This window comes from Microtus oregoni, unplaced genomic scaffold (genome assembly GCF_018167655.1).
Source record: "Microtus oregoni isolate MIOR12 unplaced genomic scaffold, Mior012 000003F_ref0000135, whole genome shotgun sequence".
Lineage (NCBI taxonomy): Eukaryota > Metazoa > Chordata > Mammalia > Rodentia > Cricetidae > Microtus > Microtus oregoni.
This window is the reverse complement of record NW_024543062.1, coordinates 14,252,233-14,272,061: the sequence shown is the minus strand read 5'-3', so window position 1 is coordinate 14,272,061 and position 19,829 is coordinate 14,252,233. Positions and strand designations below refer to the sequence as shown.

Here is a 19,829-nt window from a genome sequence, read left to right as displayed (position 1 = left end):
CCCTGTAGGTAACCGGAAGTTCCTCGGGTTGCCTTCTCAAATCTCGTCCCCAGATTCTCTGCTGGATGGTTAGGTTTTTGCTTCCGGTGGACGACTGGCTTCCCCCACAACTCAGGCTGACTTTCATTTTCAGATCCTACTGCCTCAGCCACTCGAGGAAACTGGACTGGGGATTACAGGCACGTCGCCATGCCTACTATGTTAACGGGGTTAAATGCAACCTTAAGTGAGTCATCCTTGCCTTTTCTACCAGAGGGCCTTGGATTGTTTACCTAACCCTTCTCAGATTTTCTTTTGCAACAAGGCCTCACCTATCGGACGTTGGCCTGGAACTCGCTCTTCTCATGACTCAGTCTCCTAGTGCTGGTGATGCAGGAGAAGCTCATAGTAAAATGGTGTTATAAAGGATTTACTAATAAACTTGCTTGGAATTTAGCTAAAGGAGCCCTGCCTCCAGTGTGACTGGAAGATGGTGTACTAACCAGGCTTTATTAGAAACTGTGGGAAAGAAAATTCTGTAACATAACTGAAGTTTTGGGTAGCCAAGAAATGCTTGTCAACCTGTGGGTCTTGAACCTGAATTGAGACGCCGCCTCCATCTATCTCCGTGTGGGCCAGCTCACATGCGAATATGCCCACATTTGTACCCGGAACAGTATTAAAGTATCACAGCATTAAGAAGGTTGTGAACCTCTGAATCTAGACCCTCAGTCATGGCTACAGAAAACATGTGGTGCCCTGACCTAAGATCTTTACCTGGTGGTGACCCGAGCCAGGTGATTGGCTGAGCCATCAGCGATGTCGATCCATGACGCCCCCCGGAGGACACGCATATCCTGGCCAGCAGATTGGTATGTGGACGCCGTCCATTCCTACACATTGCCCATGAGGTCGTATAGTCCTTCAGTGTAGCAGTGGGTCATTAGATGGGGGAGTAGGGGACTCTCTCCACCCACCAGATGCCCGGGGGAGGCCGGGGAAGATTTTTCTCGGCCACCTTGTCAGACACTGTACAATAGGAGGTCTCACCATAGTTGTTCTGTGGGGGAAAAGCGCTCACTGGTGACAGTCCATGAAAACCGTCTTCAGCTCTGTCACCCTTGGGGAACTTTCCCTGACAAGAAGAATGAAAGTGTAAGATTTATTAGCCTGTCCTGAGGCAGGTGCCCTGTCCACCCAGAGGAAAACAACAGTCATTTTACTCTGCAGTGTGGGGGAAGGACGGTGACCTCAGGTTCCCTTACATGGAGCTTTGGAAAGAGCCGTGCTGTTTCTAACTAACCGTCTATGCCCTGCATCCCCAGCCTGGGACAGAAGCCCTGGAACCCATACTGTCACATAGCTCCTGCTTTTGTTAAATAGAAATACACCACCTGTGTTTATTGATGTGATTGTTCAACTTCATTGTTATTCCTATCAAAACTGGGGTTCAGGAGCTGGGGAGATGGCTCAGTGGGTAATGCATTTGCTATGTAAGCATGAGGAATGAGTTCATATCCTGAGAACCCATATAAAAGCTGGGCATAGTGCATACATCTGCAACTCCGGTTCTGGGGGGCAGAGACAGACAGATCCGGGGCCTGCTTGGCTAGGCAGTCTAGCTGAAATGCTGAGTTCCATCTCCCACTGAGAAGTCCTGTCCCCAGCAATGCTGTGGAGTGGCTGGAGGGATGGCTCAGCAGCTAAGAGCCTGCACTCTGCTTGCTGAGTACCCAAAAGGACCCGAATTTAATTCTGAGCACCCATGTCAGATAGCTAAAAACTCTAACTCCGGCTCCAGGGGCATCCAATACTTTGAGCACTCATGCATATTCAAAAACACACACAATATACACAATTTAATTTTCTTTTCGAAACAAGTTTTCTCTGTGTAGCCCTGTCTATGCTGGAATTTCCTCTGTTGACTAGGCTGGTCTCCAGCTCACAGAAATCCATCTGCCTCTGTCTCCTGAGTGCTGGGAATAAAGGCATGAGTCGCTATACCTAGTTTTGTAATTTAATTTTTTTTTCAAGACAAGATTTCTCTGTATAACAGTCTTGGCTGACCTGGGATTTATTTTGTAGACTAGGTTGGCCTCAAACTCACAGAGATCTGCCTGTCTTTGCCCTCTAAGTGCTGGGATTAAAGTTGTGTCACCACTGTCCAGCTTTTAAATTTTTATCTTTTTAAATACTATTTTTTTGGGCTGGAGAGATGGTTCAGTGGTTAAGAGCACTAGCTTCTCTTTCAGAGGACCCAGGTTCAATTCTCAGCACCCACATGGCAGCTCACAACTGTCTGTAATTTCAGTTTCAGAGTGTCTAATACCTTCATTCAGACACACACACAGTCAAAACACCAATGTACATAAGATAAAAATAAATCATTAAAAATATTTTTGTCTTGTATGGTTCATGCAAGTGTGTGTACATGTGTGTATGCAAATGTGATACAGAGGTCATATCATAAGTCTTTCTTTTTTTTTAAGATTTTTATTTATTATGCATACAGTGTTCTTCCTGCATCTATGCCTGCACACCAGAAGAGGGCACCAGATCTCATTACAGGTGGTTGTGAGCCACCCTGTGGTTGCTGGGAATTGAACTCAGGACCTCTGGAAGAGCAGCCAGTGCTCTTAACCTCTGAGCCATCTCTCCAGCCCCTTAAATTTTTTTAATCCTAAAAATTATGAAGTGGAGGAGCAGAGGATACCACACATGAACATACCCCCCCCCACATGCATAGATCACACATATGCCCAATAAACAAACTACAGTTTAGTTATCTTTACACTAGGGAGGTTCCTCTTCCTTGTGGGACATGACTGGTCTGTTGTTTGCTCAACAGTATATGACAGTCTATTGCATTATCTCTCAGTGAATGTTCAACAATGTTGCAAGGGTGTTAGTGAGAAGAAGGCATCAACTGCCAAGGCTGAGGACCTGAGTTAGATCCCCTGACAGACATGGAAGGAGAGAATCCACTCCCATGAGTTGTTCTTTGACTTCTAACAGGAAAAGAGGTGGATTGTGACTGAACATGCCTCATTAAAAATTAAAAATTCTAAGATTTCTGATCGTTCCTACTTTGTAGGTGCCTTTGATTGTTATGATTGCTCTCTCGATAACAATTATGCTCCAATTTGCCCTGGAATCATGATCCTGTCTTTATTTTATTTTATTTTTATTTTGGTTTTTTAGAGACAGGGAGCTATGGAGCCTGTCCTGGAACTCACTCTGTAGACCAGGCTGGCCTTGAACTCAGAGATTCACCTGCCTTTGCCTCCTGAATACTGGGATTAAAGGTATGTGCCACCATCCCCCGGCTATGATCCTTTCTTTTAACTGGGGAGGGGGGATAGAAGGTACACTTGTTACAGAAATACTTTAATATTAATTTGTAAGGCTTTTCCCACCCACCAGGTCCCATTGTTTTGCTGAAGGAAGGAAAACAAATCATTTTTACCCAAATGGAAGGAGGGCAACTGGGATGTGAGGAGGCCTGACTTGACATCAGTGCAGCCATGACAGGCTGCAGATGAACAATAGTGGGACTAGGCTCACCCTTACAATAAATAACCAGGAAAAGCTACAGACTGTACCTGCGGGGGACCAATCAGGACTGAGACAAACAAGTACTAGATGCTCCAGAATATTACGAATAGCTTACCTAACTTCTATATAAGTTGCCAATTTCCAGCACCACCAGTACCAATCCCTGTTTGACAAGACTTCTGTTACTCCACTCCTACCCAATCACAAGTTCAACCCCCATCTGAATCCAGAATTCCCCTTCCCCATCCTTTATCCCTTAAAAACCACGCCATAGCTGAGCTCTATGCTCTCCCCGATCCAATGGACAGAGAGCCCAAGCTTGCTTGCACTTGCAATAAAGGCTCTTTGCTTCTGCCTATGAACCTGGACTCCTGGGGGAGCTCATTACGTGGGCATAACAGGATAAATTAATTTGACCGACCGGTCCCAATGTAACAATCCAGACTTGATCATAATTAAATATTCTTTAACAATATCTGTTAATGGACATTACAAATGTATTAAGACGAAAAACGGAAAACAGTACTTAGTCATTTCTGTCTAAATTAACATACGTAGTAGATTGGATACCAGTTTTTAGCTCCACCTAGGGTCAAATAGCAGACAGACAAATTCCTTTTGTGTCTAAGGGGATCTTGCAATTCTTGGGCTTTTGGGAAAAACAAAAACAAAACAAAACAAAAAACAAGGAGACACGTTGAACACGCCTCTGTAAACATATTTCCAAGGTTATCGCGATATTTTTGTAAATGGTGCCTTTTTTCCTTCACTGACTAGGTTTTGATTGTACTGACGTTCCTCCCCACCTCAACCCTATTTCCAATCATGCTCTCCCTGAGGGAAAACTTTTTTTGTGTGTGACAATAACACTTAGTCTGCCTTCCATGAAGGCTGTAAGAGCACGCATGGGCTAGGACACGTCACACCTATTTCATTCAGTCGTCTCTACAATCTGCTAATAGGATTATGACGTCAGGGAACTGAAAACTCTGCTGATTCCTTACATCTGCTGGAACCCACCTCGATGGCAGTCCCAGCTGCCTTTGTATTGCCTCTGCCTGGCTTGGTTGTGGGGATGCAAAAGGAGATCTCTAAAATCCCCTGCTGAATAGCTTAAGATACCGGCAAAAATTAATCACGAAATGGGAGCGTTAAGAACAACAGTCTTACAAAATAGAGCTGCATGAGGCTATCTATTGGTCAAGCATAATCTTGGATATCAGCAATTACCCCCCCCCCATGTGTTGTTTCAATGTATCAGGTTTCTCCCACACCACTGATAACCAAATCAATGACTTGCATAGAGAATGCACAGGTTGATTAGCACCTCCTGGCTAAGCAGGTTCTTTCCCTTCATTGGCTCTCTGATAGTTCTCTCAATCATAATATTTGGGCCCCGTGTTTTTCAGTGTACTACTAGCCTTATCACACGCAAGATATTCAATGCCAGAATACTGTTTAACCGACAACAGGCAATGCTGCTCCCATGTCAAAGATTTGGAAGGGTAACATAGGCCAACGGGGGGATGTGAGACCAAAACAGGAGCAACATACCTAGCAAATTAAGGCCATTATATTAAGCCCCCAGACTTTACAAAAAAATTTTTTTTTGTTTTTTTTGAGACAAGGTTTACTCTGTAGCTTTGGAGCCTGTCCTGGAACTAGCTCTTCTTCTTTTTTTTTTTTAAATTTATTTATTATGTATACAATATTCGGTCTGTGTGTATGCCTGCAGGCCAGAAGAGGGCACTAGACCCCATTACTGATGGTTGTGAGCCACCATGTGGTTGCTGGGAATTGAACTCAGGACCTTTGGAAGAGCAGGCAATGCTCTTAACCTCTGAACCATCTCTCCAGCCCTGGAACTAGCTCTTGTAGACCAGGCTGGCCTCGAACTCACAGACATCTGCCTGCCTCTGCCTCCTGAGTACTGGGATTAAAGGTGTGTGCCAGTACCGCTCGGCAAAAATAGGTTTCTTTTCATGAATAAGGTTGCTTCTTAAATCTGATGTGTGATCCCATTAACAAGATATTTATACCCTTGTCTTCCTCTTTCATTATATTTTTCTAACAATCTCTAACAGCCAATTCTCTTGTGTCTATAAACACACAGCTATTTTCTATTAATATATCTTTCCCCCATAAAAGAGGCCACAAAAGTCCAGTACGGGGTTGCTTTTTAAATGCCGACGTATGTTAGACAGCCGGCTGGCCAGTACCGAGTGAACCTCTAAATCAATGCTTGCTTTGAGTAGACAATCATGACTTAGTCTTTCTCCTCGCAAGTTTCAGGTTTAACACTTAAATACAGTAGACAGGGCGACACATACCTGTAATGCCCCAATCAAGTTTACTTGAAAGGCTGAGGCAGGAGAATCTCAAAATCAAGGACAGCCTGAGTAGTGGAGGAAGCCAATTGTCTATTGGAAGCAAAAACCTCAGCATCCCTCACAGAATCTAAGAACAAGCTTTGACAGAGCAATCCCAAGAACTTCTGGTTAGCTACAAAGCGCCGTCGCCAAGCAACTTTCCGGAGTGGGCGTGCAGCCGCTGCCCGTTACTGACGTCTCGCTCTTCCAATGACCTTCAGCATCCATGCTCCTCCTGGGCTCTGATTGGCTAAGATTTGAGGCTCCGCCTCCCACCTTCCTCTCTTTGCTGGTCGATGGTGGGCGTTTCGGAGTTTGCTGTGTCTGGATGTTGAATTGTTGAATATACAAACACCTAGGATGCCGCGCGGAAGCTGCTCTTCCCGGGTGGCCCCTTCCGTCAGGTGAGACCCTCTTTAGGGGTAGGGACTGAGTCGGGTGGCCAGGGCGTAGGTAGGGGGAAGCTGGCGGGTGGTGAGGCGGTGCGTGCAGTCGGGAAGGGATCCGCTCCTGGGGAAGGGAGCTCCCCAAGAACGAGGACGCGCTCTCTGCATTACGGTAGAGGACCCTAAAGCCTGACCTTTGTCCTAGACTGCTTGCGGCAAAGGCCTTAGAGGACATAGTCAACGAAGAGGCGAGGAAAAATTTATTTATGTGAAGGTCTTGAGGTGGTTTTGTTTTACAGTGTTTATGAGGTCCTCGGGCTAACCTTGGACTTCATATAGGCCTGGCTGGCCTTCCTTGATTTTCCTATCTCTGCTTCCCCATGGCTGGGATTACAGGCTTTAAAGGTCATTAGAAAGAAAAAAATTAAAAAAAAATTCATGTACGTGTTTCCGTGTGGAGAGCGGGGAATTTAGAGTTCTCTCTTTCCACCACTTCAGTCCAGGAGACCTAACATTGAGCGATAAATTCTTTATTGCAGGGGATCTCAACCTTCCGATTGCTGTGACCCCTTAATATAGTTAGTTCACCATGTAGTGCTGACCACCGACAATAAAATTATTCTCATTGCTACTTCATAACTGTCATTTTGCTACTATTATAAATCGTAATGTAACTATCTGATGTGCAGGATGGTCTTTTAGGCGACCCCTTTGAAAAAGACCTGCAGAGGGGAAACAACCACGGATTAAGCCCTGCTGCCCTATTGAGGCATATCACCAGCCCATGGGAAGATAAGTAGGAAGTTGCTGACAGCATCCAGATTCCAGGTGTTCCGTTTGGGGGAATACAATCGTAGGAAGTTAAAAATTGTGGTCCTGCTGGGAGGGGACCTGAGGACTGTCTATGTGGTAGGGGAATGAATGCCCCATCTACCAAGATCGTCCAACATGCCTCTGTCTCCCCAAAGACAAGAGTTGCCACCAATTCAAGGCTAGTAGGGCTACCCATGGAGAGACCCTGTCTCCAAAAACTAAAATCAAGTAAGATTAATAAAAGTTGCAGTTCAACAGGTCACTTTCCCTAAATTTTTCTTTTTGATTTTTGAGTTGGTGGTTTGTTTGTTTGAAGCAGGGTTTCATTGTGGCCCTGGCTGTCCTAGAACTCACAGACATCCGCCTGCCTCTGCCTCCTGAATGCTGGGATTAAAGGTGTGGGCCACCATCCATACCATACCCAGCTGCCATCATCTTTTTTGATTGGTAAGATGAAGGCCTTGATCTACATTCTAAACATTACCTCATGACTGTCTTGGATTTTGTTGACTTTTGGGCCATCTTTCTCCATTGTCCAAGGATTACAGCTAGGCGGTAACTCCAGGAGAGGCCTGAGAAGTGGCAGTTCGCTACTTGCTAGTTCTCTGGCCAACAGAAATTCTGTCACAATTGCTTCCTATATATTTTCTCTTTCTTGTTTAGTCAACCCAGGGTCTTATGCCTGTTGGAAAATGTTTGTTAACCCAAGCTCTAAATCTTTGTATGTTTCTGTGTGTGTGTGTGTGTGTGTGCATGTGTGCATGTGTGCGTGTGTACCTTGGAGCCTGTGTGAAGGCCGAGGGCATCTTTTTTTAGTTGTTTCCTTTCATCTTGTAGATTCCAGGGATCGAACTCAGATTGTCAGGCTTGGCAGCAAGCCCCACTCTCCAGGGAGACATTTCATTAGCCATCTCCCCTCCCCTCAATCTCTGAATCTTATTTCAGAAGTCAGCTAGGTTAGGGAGACTCCTTGATTGTCCTAAAGTTTTAGTACACCTTGACAACCATTCTTTTTTTTTAAAAAAATATTTATTTATTATGTATACAATATTCTGTCTGCAGGCCAGAAGAGGGCACAGATGGTTGTGAGCCACCATGTGGTTGCTGGGATTTGAACTCAGGACCTTTGGAAGAACAAGCAATGTTCTTAACCGCTGAGCCATCTCTCCAGCCCTTGGCAACCATTCTTAACCTTTGAGTCAGGACCCGGTTAACCAGCTTCTCTCTCCAAACATATATACATTGCAATCGTAACAGTAGCAAAATTATAGTTATGAAGTAGCAACAAAAATAATTTTATTCTTGGGGGTCACCACAAGAAACTGTATTAAAACGTCGAAGCATTAGGAAGGCTGAGACGCACTAGATTCTATAGCGATAGCTGTATGATATTTCTTTAATCCGATGACATTTAATTTGAAACTGATAGAGTAATAAAATGAAAGCCGTTTGCTCCCTCTCTAGTTCTTGCTGTCCTAAACTCACTCTGTGTACTGGAACAGCCTTGAGTTTACAGAGATCTGCCGTCTCTGCCTCCTGAGTATTGGGATTAAAGACATGGGCCACTACCGCCCAGCCTGAAATACTGTTGTACAAGCAGCAGCTGTTTAATATTTAAATAATCTTTCAGGCAGCTATTGCCTGTGAATGGGTATGTGCAAATGAAGTAGGGATGTGAGCCTAGGAAGGCCAGAGGTGTCAGGTGGCTTAGATCTGAGTTTCACTGTGGGCAGTTAAGAGTTGCTGGGAAGCTGGGCAGCGGTGGCGCACGCCTTTAATCCCAGCACTTGGGAGGCAGAGGCAGAGGCAGGCGGATCTCTGTGAGTTTGAGACCAGCCTGGTCTACAAAAAAAAAAGAGTTGCTGGGAACTGAACTTGTGCTCTGTGGAAGAATAGTGTGCAAGTCTTAACTCTTGAGCAATCTCTCCGTCTTACTTTTTTTTTTTTTTTTTTTTTGGTTTTTCGAGACGGTTTCTATGTGGCTTTGGAGCCTGTCCTGGAACTAGCTCTGTAGACCAGGCTGGTCTCGAACTCACAGAGATCCACCTGCCTCTGCCTTCTGAGTGCTGGGATTAAAGGTGTGCGCCAGGGGCTGGAGAGATGGCTCAGTGGTTAAGAGCACTGACTGCTCTTCCAGAGGACCCGGGTTCAATTCCCAGCACCCACATGGCAGCTCACAACTGTCTGAAGATCAGTTCCAGGGGATCTGACACTTCACACCAATGCACATAAAATAAAGTTAAATAAACCATAAAAATATTAAAAAAATAAAAAAATAAAAATAAAGGTGTGCGCCACCATCGCCCGGCTCCGTCTTACTTTTTAACTCTTTTTTTGTTTTTTTTTAAGATAGGGCTTCTCTGTGTGGCATTTGTTGTCTTGGAACTCACCCTATAGACCAGGCTGGCTGTGAACGCAGAGATCCTCCTGCCTCTGCCTCATGAGTGCTGGGATTAAAGTGCACCACCACAGCCCTTTCTAACTCTTAAGGTTTTTGATTTTATGAAGTATTGTAATAACTTTTTAAAAGATACTGTGAGCCATGTGGATACATGAAAATCGTTACAAAAAGGACAAAATAGTATATGCTTGGTTGTTAAAACCTTAACAGAAGATTAAAGAGGTACATCAGTGTTTATATGCAGCAATTGGAAACAGTTTCTGTAGCCTTCCTGCGTGGGTTTGGTATGTCGGGTTAGAGATTTAAAATGAGGCTGGAAAGTTGTCTTTACAGTTAAGAGAACTGAGTGACCTTCCAGAGGACACAGGTTTGATGCCCAGCACCCACATGACCCCTCAAAACCATCTGTAACTCTAGGTCCAGGTGATCTAAAGGCCTCTTCTGGCATACAAGTGGTACACAGACATACATGCATGTAAACAATTATAAAATAAGATTTAAAATGAAGCGAGGCAGGGTGAAAATGCTTGTAATCCCAGTACTAGGTGAGGCTGGTATAGGATTCGTAGGTAGAGCTCACTCTTGTTTTGGCTAGGGCATTTATTTAATTTTTGGTTGGTTGGTTTTTGTTTTTATTTTTTGAGAGGAGAGTATCCTTTAAAATCACGCTGTAGAACAAGGATGACAGTAGATATGCCAAAGTATGGTGAAAACCCGAAGGCTCAGCCTACAGCAGGAGCTACCAGCAACTGAGGAATGCCCAGAGCAGGAGTTCAAGGCCAGCCTGGTCTGCAGAGAGAGTTCCAGGACAGGCTCCAAAGCTACAAAGAGACCCTGTCTTAAAAAACCAAAAACAAACAAAAAGAATGTATGTGTATACACATAAACGCATCTAATAACAGTTAATGAAAAAAGTTTGCAGTCAGTCAAGGAGGGGCATATGGGAGGGGGGAAAGAAAAGAGGGGAGTGTTGCAGTTTTTATTCTTTGAAAAAATAATAATGTAGAAGGAGGAGAAATGACTGTGTAGGGTGACCTTGGCCTGTTGATTTTTCTGTCTCTTCCATCCCGGTGCTGGCATTACAGGTGTGTGCCTCAGAACCTGGCTTGGTTCACTTCTTCAGTAACTTCCAGAGCCATTTGGAACTGGGAGCTGATGAGTTTGGTTCTTTTCTTTCCTAGCCGGGCCCCTCAGATGAGACCTGCTCCCAGACAAGCGCCTGCAGCTCATCCTCCAGCAACAGCGACTGCACCATCTGCAGTTGGCTCACCTGCTGCTGCACCCCGGCAGCCAGGCCTGATGGCCCAGATGGCGACCACTGCAGCCGGTGTGGCTGTGGGCTCTGCAGTGGGCCACACCCTGGGTCATGCCGTCACTGGGGCCTTCAGTGGAGGTGGCAGTGCTGAGCCTGCGAGGCCTGACATCACTTACCAGGTAGGATCTGGGGCTGCTTTTCCTCTGTGTGCTTGTGTCTTCGGAGAGAACTTGGCAGCTGGTAAACATCTTTTACGTAGTGCCCTGTGTTTAATTTTAGGAATGCAGTACAAAGTGGTGCTTCCCCACCCCCTTTAAAGTAGGGGTTTGCTGGGCTATGGTTCAGTGAGTAAGCACTTACTCTGAAGCCGTGCGGACCTGAGTTCAAAGCCCGTGAACCCACAGAGTCAGGCATAGCCATGCATATCTGCATCTCCTGCATTGTGGAGGGAGATGAGCAGATCCACAGCTTGGCAGCTGGCAGTTGAGATGAAATGACGGGTTTCAGTGAGAGCTCTGTCTCAGGGCAGTAGGATGGAGAGTGGTAGAGGGAAGAACCCATGTCTTGATTGGGCTCCTGTGGGCACACCCATTCACACACTCGTGTGCGAGCATCACACACATAGTGTGGTTTGAGTTAGACCCTTAGGCGAGCACCAGTAAGTAGAGCAGACTGGAATTATAACAGTCCAGCCCAACTTACTGGTAAGATGGCCATTTTCCCTCTAGGTGATTTTGTTTTTGAGAGAATCTGACTCAAGATGACCTTGAACTTACAGCAATCCTGCCTTGGCATTAAGAGTTTATCTTGGCTACACTGGATTCCTATGCTTCACTTGGAGACAGAGTCTTCAGTGTGTGACCGAAGCTGGCTCCAAGCTTGTAGCTGTCTCCTTGGTTGGCTTCTCAAGGATTGGAGTTACAGCCATGAGGCCTTGCCTTTCAGTTCAGTCTCTGTTACATAATCACAAGTCCTGTTGACGGCCTGTGACCCCTGACCTGATAGTTTTTGCCCTCTTGTGGATCTGAGGATTTTGTGTTTACTAAGGAACATGTAATCTCTTGAAAGGTGGTGTAGCTAAAGTTCTTGTCCATTTCTTTCCAATAATAGCCCTATTTTCCTTAAGAATGTGTCATTGTATTTTTTTTTCTGAGACAGGGTTTCTCTGTAGCTTTGGAACCTGTCCTGGAACTAGCTCTTGTAGACCAGGCTGGCCTCGAATTCACAGAGATCCGCCTGCCTCTGTCTCCCAAGTGATGGGATTAAAGACGTGCGCCACCACTGTCCAGTTTGAGTGGTTCACTTTTTTGTGTTTCTATTTGTGATTCTGGGGTTCAAATCCAAGGTAAACTAGACAGACTTATTATTGGACTCCTACCCTGGTTTGTTGTTTTGGTTTTGTGTTTTTGTTGTTGTTGTTTTCCAAGACACGATTTCTTTGTGTAGGCTATCCTGGACCTGGCTTTGTAAAGGTGCTCTTAGTCAGAGACCTGCCTGCCTCAGCCTCCTGAGTGCAGGGATTAAAGGTATGCACTGCCATCCTCAGCTTCCCTAGCCAGATTTTAATGTTTTGATTTTATATTTACAGTGTTGGGGTGAAGTCCATAGCTTGTGTATACTGAGCAAAGCCTTCGTAGAACCACTCCCCCGTTCATACTCCGGTGGCCTGGTTTGCCATTTGTTTGTTTCCTGGTTTGCCATTTGTTTGTTTTCTGAATTGGAGGGTATCTTTGGTTTTTAACGTTAACGTTTTTTTTGTTTTGCTTTCTACCTTTAAATGGTTTTCACTACCATATTACTGGATGGATAACTAAGTTTTCATCTTTGTTTTCCCAGCTAAGAGTCTGTGAATGCTACTCTTGTGTGCACCTACACTTTCTCAGGAGTACCTAATGTTGTGTCTTGGCAGGAGCCCCGGGGAGCCCAGCTGCTGGCCCAGCAGTCTCCTGGACCTTGCTTTCTTGAGATCAAACAGTTTCTGGAGTGTGCCCAGAACCAGAGTGACGTCAAGCTCTGCGAGGGCTTCAATGAGGTGTTGTGGCAGTGCAGAATTGCAAATGGTAGGTGACCTGTCATCTGCTTAGAGAGATTGATAATCCTCACCCCTGTGGGGTAGCTGTTCTCAACCTGCAAGTTGTCGTGACCCCTTTGGGGTCATCTAGGACATGGGAAAACACATATTTGTGATCATCTTAGGTACTGATTCCCTGCTCTGCTGTTGTCTCCGGGCTGGGCTGCCTACATGCAGATAAGTCAAGTCCACATAGGGGTACCAGTGATGACATCATTGTGCCAACCCCATCACATACACCCTGTGCAAATGCAGGTGTATGTGACAGGGTTGGTGCCAAAATATAGTTATGCAGACCAGGCACACATGTGTAGCAAGCAGCTATGGTGTTGAAAGCAGCAAACAACACTTCATGAATTATAATTACCGGGTAAGTGTCAAATCGTGTACTGTAAAGTCATCAACTACTGTAGAAAAAAGTATGGATTATGGGAACTATTTGTTTGTTTGTTTTTAAGACAGGGTTTCTTTGTGTAACAGCTGTCCTGGAACTAGCTCTTGCAGACCAGGCTGGCCTCGAACTCATAGAGATTCAACTGCCTCTGACTCCAGAGTGCTGGGATTAAGGGCGTGCGCCACCACCACTTGGTCATCTTCTGTATTATTAAAGCTACTGTCGTGTATTATTTTCATTAGAGGGCCATCCCCCAAGAGTGGACCGTGTAGAGAAGAAGGTTAAGAATAGAAGATACAGTGAAGAATTCTTACGGTATGGTTTTACCTCAAAAACGACAGCAGGCGTTGAGAAACCGCAGTGTGTTATTTGTGGGGACGTTCTCTCAGCGGAGTCTATGAAACCAAACAAACTGAAACGCCATTTTGACAGCAAGCACCTGAGCTTTGCCGACAAGGATATCAACTATTTTAGAAGCAAAGCTGATGAGCTCAAGAAAGCCAGGCTTGACACTGGCAGCAAATACCCCAAACAGAATGTCATAGCCGTTGAGTTTTCCTACTTGGTGGCGCTCAGAATCGCCAGGACTATGAAGCCTCACAGCTTTGCTGAGGATTTACTGTTGCCAGCGGCCAAAGACAGTGTTCGAGTTCTGATCGGAAAGGAATTTGGTATGCAGCTGAGCGCGGTTTCCTTATCTAATGACACTGTCCGCAGAAGAATAAATGACATGTCTGCCGATATTCTTAACCAGGTCATCCAGGAAATTAAATCTGCTCCACTTCCAATATTCAGTATCCAGCTCGATGAATCTACAGATGTCACAAACTGTTCCCAGTTACTGGTTTACGTGAGGTACATTAACGACGGCGACTTCAAAGATGAATTCCTCTTTTGCAAACCTCTTGAAACAACAGCCACTGCACATGATGTATTTGACAGAGTTGGTTCATTTCTGAAGGAGCACAAGCTCTCATGGGAAATGGTTTGTGGGGTTTGCACCGACGGTGCTCCGGCTATGCTAGGATGTCAGTCTGGATTTCAGCGTTTGGTCCTGAACGAGTCACCGGAAGTCATCGGAACTCACTGTATGGTTCATCTGCATGCGTTAGCAATGAAGACACTGCCACAAGACTTAAAAGAAGTCATGCAAAGCGTCATCGGTTCTGTCAATCTTGTCAAGGCGAACACGTTAAACAGTCGGCTGTTTTCGCAACTGTGCAACGAGTTTGACGCACCCAACAAAGCTCTGCTATTTCACACCGAAGGGAGGTGGTTGTCCAAAGGAACCGTTTTAAAATGTGTTTTTGAGCTTCGTGATGAACTCAGAATATTTTTTAGTCAGAAAGCAAGACCACAGTTCGTAGCACTTTTCAGTGATCAATGTGAATTGCAGAAAATAGCTTACTTGGTCGACATCTTTGCTGTCTTGCGTGAATTAAGTTTATCACTGCAAGGACCAAATGCAACATGCCTCGATTTGTCTGAAAAGATCCAGTCATTCCAAATGAAGCTTCAGCTTTGGCAAAAAGAGCTGGAAGAAAATAAAATCCACATGTTGCCTACCCTCTCTGCTTTCTTTGAGGAACATGACATTAAACCCTCCGGAAGGACTTCAGTGATCGTTTCCGTGAAAGAGCACTTGCACGTGCTTGCCGAAGAAATTTCCTGGTACGTTCCAAGTCTACCTGCCGTCCCATTTGCCCTTGCTAGAAGTCCGTTCACAGTCAGAGTTGAAGATGTCCCTGAGACGGCACAAGAGGAGTTTGTCAGACTTATTAACAGCGAAGCAGTGAGAGCTGACTTCTCTGCATTGCCACTTTCACGTTTCTGGGTCAAGTGTTTGCAGTCCTACCCTGTTCTGTCTGAGACCGTGTTGCGCCTCCTCCTTCCATTTCCAACAACATATCTTTGTGAGACAGGGTTTTCCAACTTGTTGGTTATCAAGTCCAAATACAGACGTAGGCTCGCTGTGGAAAATGATCTCCGTTGTGCTCTTGCAAAGACTGCCCCGAGAATTTCTGATCTAGTGAGAAAGAAGCAGTCTCAACCTTCACACTGATGTTGGCATTGACTTTTTGCTTTTTATGTGTGTGTGTTTGTTTGTTTGTTTTGTTTTTTGTTTTTCGAGTCAGGCTTTCTCTGTTGGAGCCCGTCCTGGAACTGGCTCTGTAGACCAGGCTGGCTTCGAACTCATAGAGATCCACCTGTCTCTGCCTCCCAAGTGCTGGGATTAAAGGTGTATACCACCACTGCCTGGCTGAAGTTGGCATTTTACAGATACTATTACAAAATGTAGCAAGTTGTTCTGGGTTTTGTTTCATTCTTTATTTTGTTTTGTTGGGAGATAGGGTTTGTCTTTGTAGCCTGGCTGTCCTGGAACTTGCATTGTATACCATGCTGACCTCAAACTCATAGAGATTCTCCTATCTCTACCTCCCAAGAGCTGGAATTAAAGTCGCCACCCAGGTACTGATGTTATATTAAGACTGTTACCTAGGAGAGGTGGCTTCGAGGTTAATAGTACTGGCTGAATTAATTCCTGAGTTCAATTCCCAGCAACCACATGGTGGCTACAGCCATCAATAATGAGATCTGGTGTCCTCTTCTGGCCTGCAGGCAGAACATTGTATACACAATAAAAAAAGACTTACCCATGATACTACACCATGATTCAAGACAAAATTTCATTATTTATAACTGGAAATAAATATTTAACAATAAATACATACTGTTTTTTTTTGGAGAATTAATCACTATGCTTTAATAATGTTCAATTTGTAACAGTGAAAATAAATTCTATGCCAGGTAGTGGTGGTAGTACACGCTATAAATTCCAGCACTTGGGAGGCAGAGGCAGGTGGATCTCTGTGAGATTGAGGCCAGCCTGGCCTACAGAGTGAGTTCCAGGACAGCCAGGGCTACACAGAGAAACTTTGTCTAGAAAAACCGAAAAAAGAAAGAAAAAATAAATCCTACATATCAGATGTTTACATTACAAGCCATAACAGTAGCAAAATTACAGTTATGAAGTAGCAATGAAATAATTTTATTGTTGGGTCATTACAACATGAGGAACTGTGTTAAAGGGTCACAGCAATAGGAGGTCGAGAAGACTTGATCCACAATGAACAGTTTCAGGGGATCTGATTTTTTAAAATACTTCCATCAGATTGCCTGTAGGAAAGTCTGTAGGGCTTTTTTTTTATTTAAAAAGTAAGATTTATGCCGGGCGGTGGTGGCGCATGCCTCTAATCCCAGCACTCAGGAGGCAGAGGCAGGCGGATCTCTGTGAGTTCGAGACCAGCCTGGTCTACAAGAGCTAGTTCCAGGACAGGCTCCAAAACCACAGAGAAACCCTGTCTCGAAAAAAAAAAAAAAAGTAAGATTTATTTATGTGTATCAGTGTTTTGGTCACCATCCTCGGGCACCAGGCAAAACACTGATGTACATAAACAACTAAATCTTCTTCTTATTATTCAAATCAAACTACCACTCACAATAAATGAGTGAGAAAGGAGAGAGAGAGAGAGATCTGGTCATCCGATCTCTTTATTTTTTATTTATTTTTTTTTAAAGGTTTATTTATTTATTAAGTATACAGGCCAGAAGAGGGCACCAGATCTCATTACAGGTGGTTGTGAACCACCATGTGGTTGCTGGGAATTGAACTCAGGACCTTTGGAAGAGCAGGCAGTGCTCTAAACCACGGAACCATCTCTCCAGCCCCATCCGATCTCTTTATTTTTTTTTTATTTTTTATTTTTTTTTAAATTTATTTATTTGTTAAGGATTTCTGCCTCGTCCCCACAACCGCTTCCCATTTCCCTCCCCCTCCCCCGATCAAGTCCCCCCCCCTCATCTGCTTGAAGAGCAATCAGGGTTCCCTGACCTGTGGGAAGCCCAAGGACTGCCCACCTCTATCCAGGTCTCGTAAGGTGAGCATTCAAACTGCCTAGGCTCCCACAAAGCCAGTACGTGCAGTAGGATCAAAAACCCACTGCAATTGTTCTTGAATTCTCAGTATTCCTCATTGTCCGCTATGTTCAGCTAGTCCGGATTTATCCCATGCTTTTTCAGACCTAGGCCAGCTGGCCTTGGTGAGATCCCAATAGAACATCCCCATTGTCTTAGTGTGTGGATCCATATCTATCACCATGCACAAAACTCAAATCCAAATGGATTAAAGACCTCAATATCAGTCCGAACACACTGAACCTGATAGAAGAGAAAGTGGGAAGTACTCTACAGCACATGGGCACAGGAGACCACTTCCTATGTATAACCCCAGCAGCACAGACACTAAGGGCATCATTGAATAAATGGGACTTCCTGAGGCTGAGAAGCTTCTGTAAAGCAAAGGACACTGTCACTAAGACAAAAAGACAACCCACTGACTGGGAGAAGATCTTCACCAACCCTGCAACTGACAAAGGTTTGATCTCCAAAATATATAAAGAACTCAAGAAACTAGACCGTAAAAGGCTAATCAACCCAATTATAAAATGGGGCACTGATCTGAACAGAGAATTCTCAACAGAAGAACTTCAAATGGCCAAAAGACACTTAAGATCATGCTCAACTTCCTTAGCGATCAGGGAAATGCAAATCAAGACAACTTTAAGATACCACCTTACACCTGTCAGAATGGCTAAAATAAAAAACACCAGGTGTTGCGGGAGGTCCTCCCACTCCTCCAGCCTATCACCGCTGAGGTACCAGCCCACTGGGGCGTGGTTTCTCTCCCTTTAAAAAAGCGGCCACTTCCCTCTTCTCTCTCTCTTCACTTCCTGCTCCGCCTGCGACTAGACTCCTTTCCTGGTTGCGAAGAGGGCTGTTGCCTGGGACAGTGATCTGTAAGTTTTACAGATAGCCTTTGCTGGAGAGGTTGTGGAGAAAGGGGTACACTCACCCATTGCTGGTGGGAATGCAAACTTGTGCAACCACTCTGGAAAGCAGTGTTTCGGTCCATCGATCTCTTTAGAAGTGCTATCTGTTGAGCCATCTTGTTAGCCCTTGAACGGCTACTTTTATTTTTGTTCTTGCTTGGTTCTCTGTGTGTGTGTGAAAGCACACACATACATGCACACATGCTCTTATATTCCATTCATTCGTACACAGAATGATGGAGGATGTTGAGTGTTTTTCTCTATTGCTCTTCCTATTCCCTAGAGATAGGGTCTCTCACTGAATCTGTCCTGTTTTGGCTAGACTGGCTGGCCAGCAAGCCCCACTGAGTCTCTCCTGCCTCTCTTGGTAGTCCCTCTACAGGAATGAGGGGAAAGGCCTATGCAGCCACACCTGGCTTTTTATGTGCATGGTGGGAACCCAAACTCAAGTCCCTGTGCTTGAATAATAAATGCTCTTGGGCTGGAGAAATGGCTCAGTGGTTAAGAGTATTGTCTGCTCTTCCAAAGGTCCTGAGTTCAATTCCCGGCAACCACATGGTGGCTCACAACCATCTATAATGAGGTCTGGTGCCCTCTTCTGGCCCACAGACATACACACAGAATATTGTATACAAAATAAATAAATAAATAAGCAAACAAATGCTCTTAGCAGGCCGTGGTGGCGCACGCCTTTAATCCCAGCACTTGGGAGGCAGAGGCAGGTGAGTCTCTGAGTTTGAGGCCAGCCTGGTCTACAGAGTTAGTTCCAGGACAGGCTCCAAAGCTACAATAGAGGAACCCTGTCTTGAAAAGCCAAAAACAACAACAACAAAACAAAACAAAAACAAACTATCCAGTCCCTCCGTTCCAGCTTGGGATGGTCAGTAGGTCTGTCTTCTCAATTTATGAGGCATGCTTTTAGGTGTATCCGTTGAGGAAGTTTCCAGAGATTATAGACTGAGAAGGGGCAACCCACCCTGAATGTAGATCACACCATACAGTGGGCTGGGGACTCAAAATGGAGGGGGGGGGGAGAGAAAGCAAACAAGGCGCTAGAATTCCCCTTTCTTTTACTTCCTGATTGACCAATGCAGGTATGAACAAATAGCCTCATCATCCTGCCCACTATGCCTTCCCATCTGATTGTATGTATTCTCAAACTGTGAGCCAAAATACACCCTCTTCTAAACTGATTCTTGCCAAGTATTTGGCTGTAACAATGAAAAAGTAATGTTGAAGACAATAATCATGTCACATAAAGAAACTCACGAACCAAGCGAAAGTGATTCCGCAAGCCTATTTCCTTTTGCAAAAATAAACCCAAACTGAGCTAGCCAATACATTCGGCCGGAAGGGCCCCCATCTTTTATCTCCGTGCTGGAATTACAGGTGTACCCAACCACACTAGATTTATACAGTGCTGGGGTGGAACCCAGGGCTTCGTTCATGCTAGGTAAGCACTCCACCCACTGAGCCACATTCCCTCGTTCCGTCCCTTCAGGTTTTTTGACCAACAGCACCTGAAGGTTTATAGTTAACAATACTGTCCCGCAGGAACACTTAGGATTTTCAATCGGGAACAAAGAAGCGTCGGCGCAAGCCACGCCCCTCTGTGAGGTCACAGGGCTCACCCCTAGAGCGGAGCCAATAGGAGCACTGGCCGGGGCCTTCCGGCCTGAGCAGCCAGCGGCGGCGGCGGGCGGAGCGCAGCGGCGTG

At 45.1% G+C, this 19,829-nt stretch overlaps 1 protein-coding gene across 1 annotated transcript; it reads left to right on the top strand.

Annotated features, from left to right (window-relative positions):
• The first annotated feature begins 16 nt into the window (after positions 1-16).
• On the top strand, positions 17-15,950 carry LOC121446098 (zinc finger BED domain-containing protein 5-like). Its single transcript, XM_041648487.1, has 4 exons — positions 17-851; positions 10,685-10,937; positions 12,668-12,818; positions 13,466-15,950. The coding sequence occupies exons 1-4, from the start codon at positions 799-801 to the stop codon at positions 15,283-15,285; spliced, it is 2,277 nt and encodes a 758-aa protein (XP_041504421.1). The 5' UTR covers positions 17-798; the 3' UTR covers positions 15,286-15,950.
• The last annotated feature ends 3,879 nt before the right edge of the window (positions 15,951-19,829 follow it).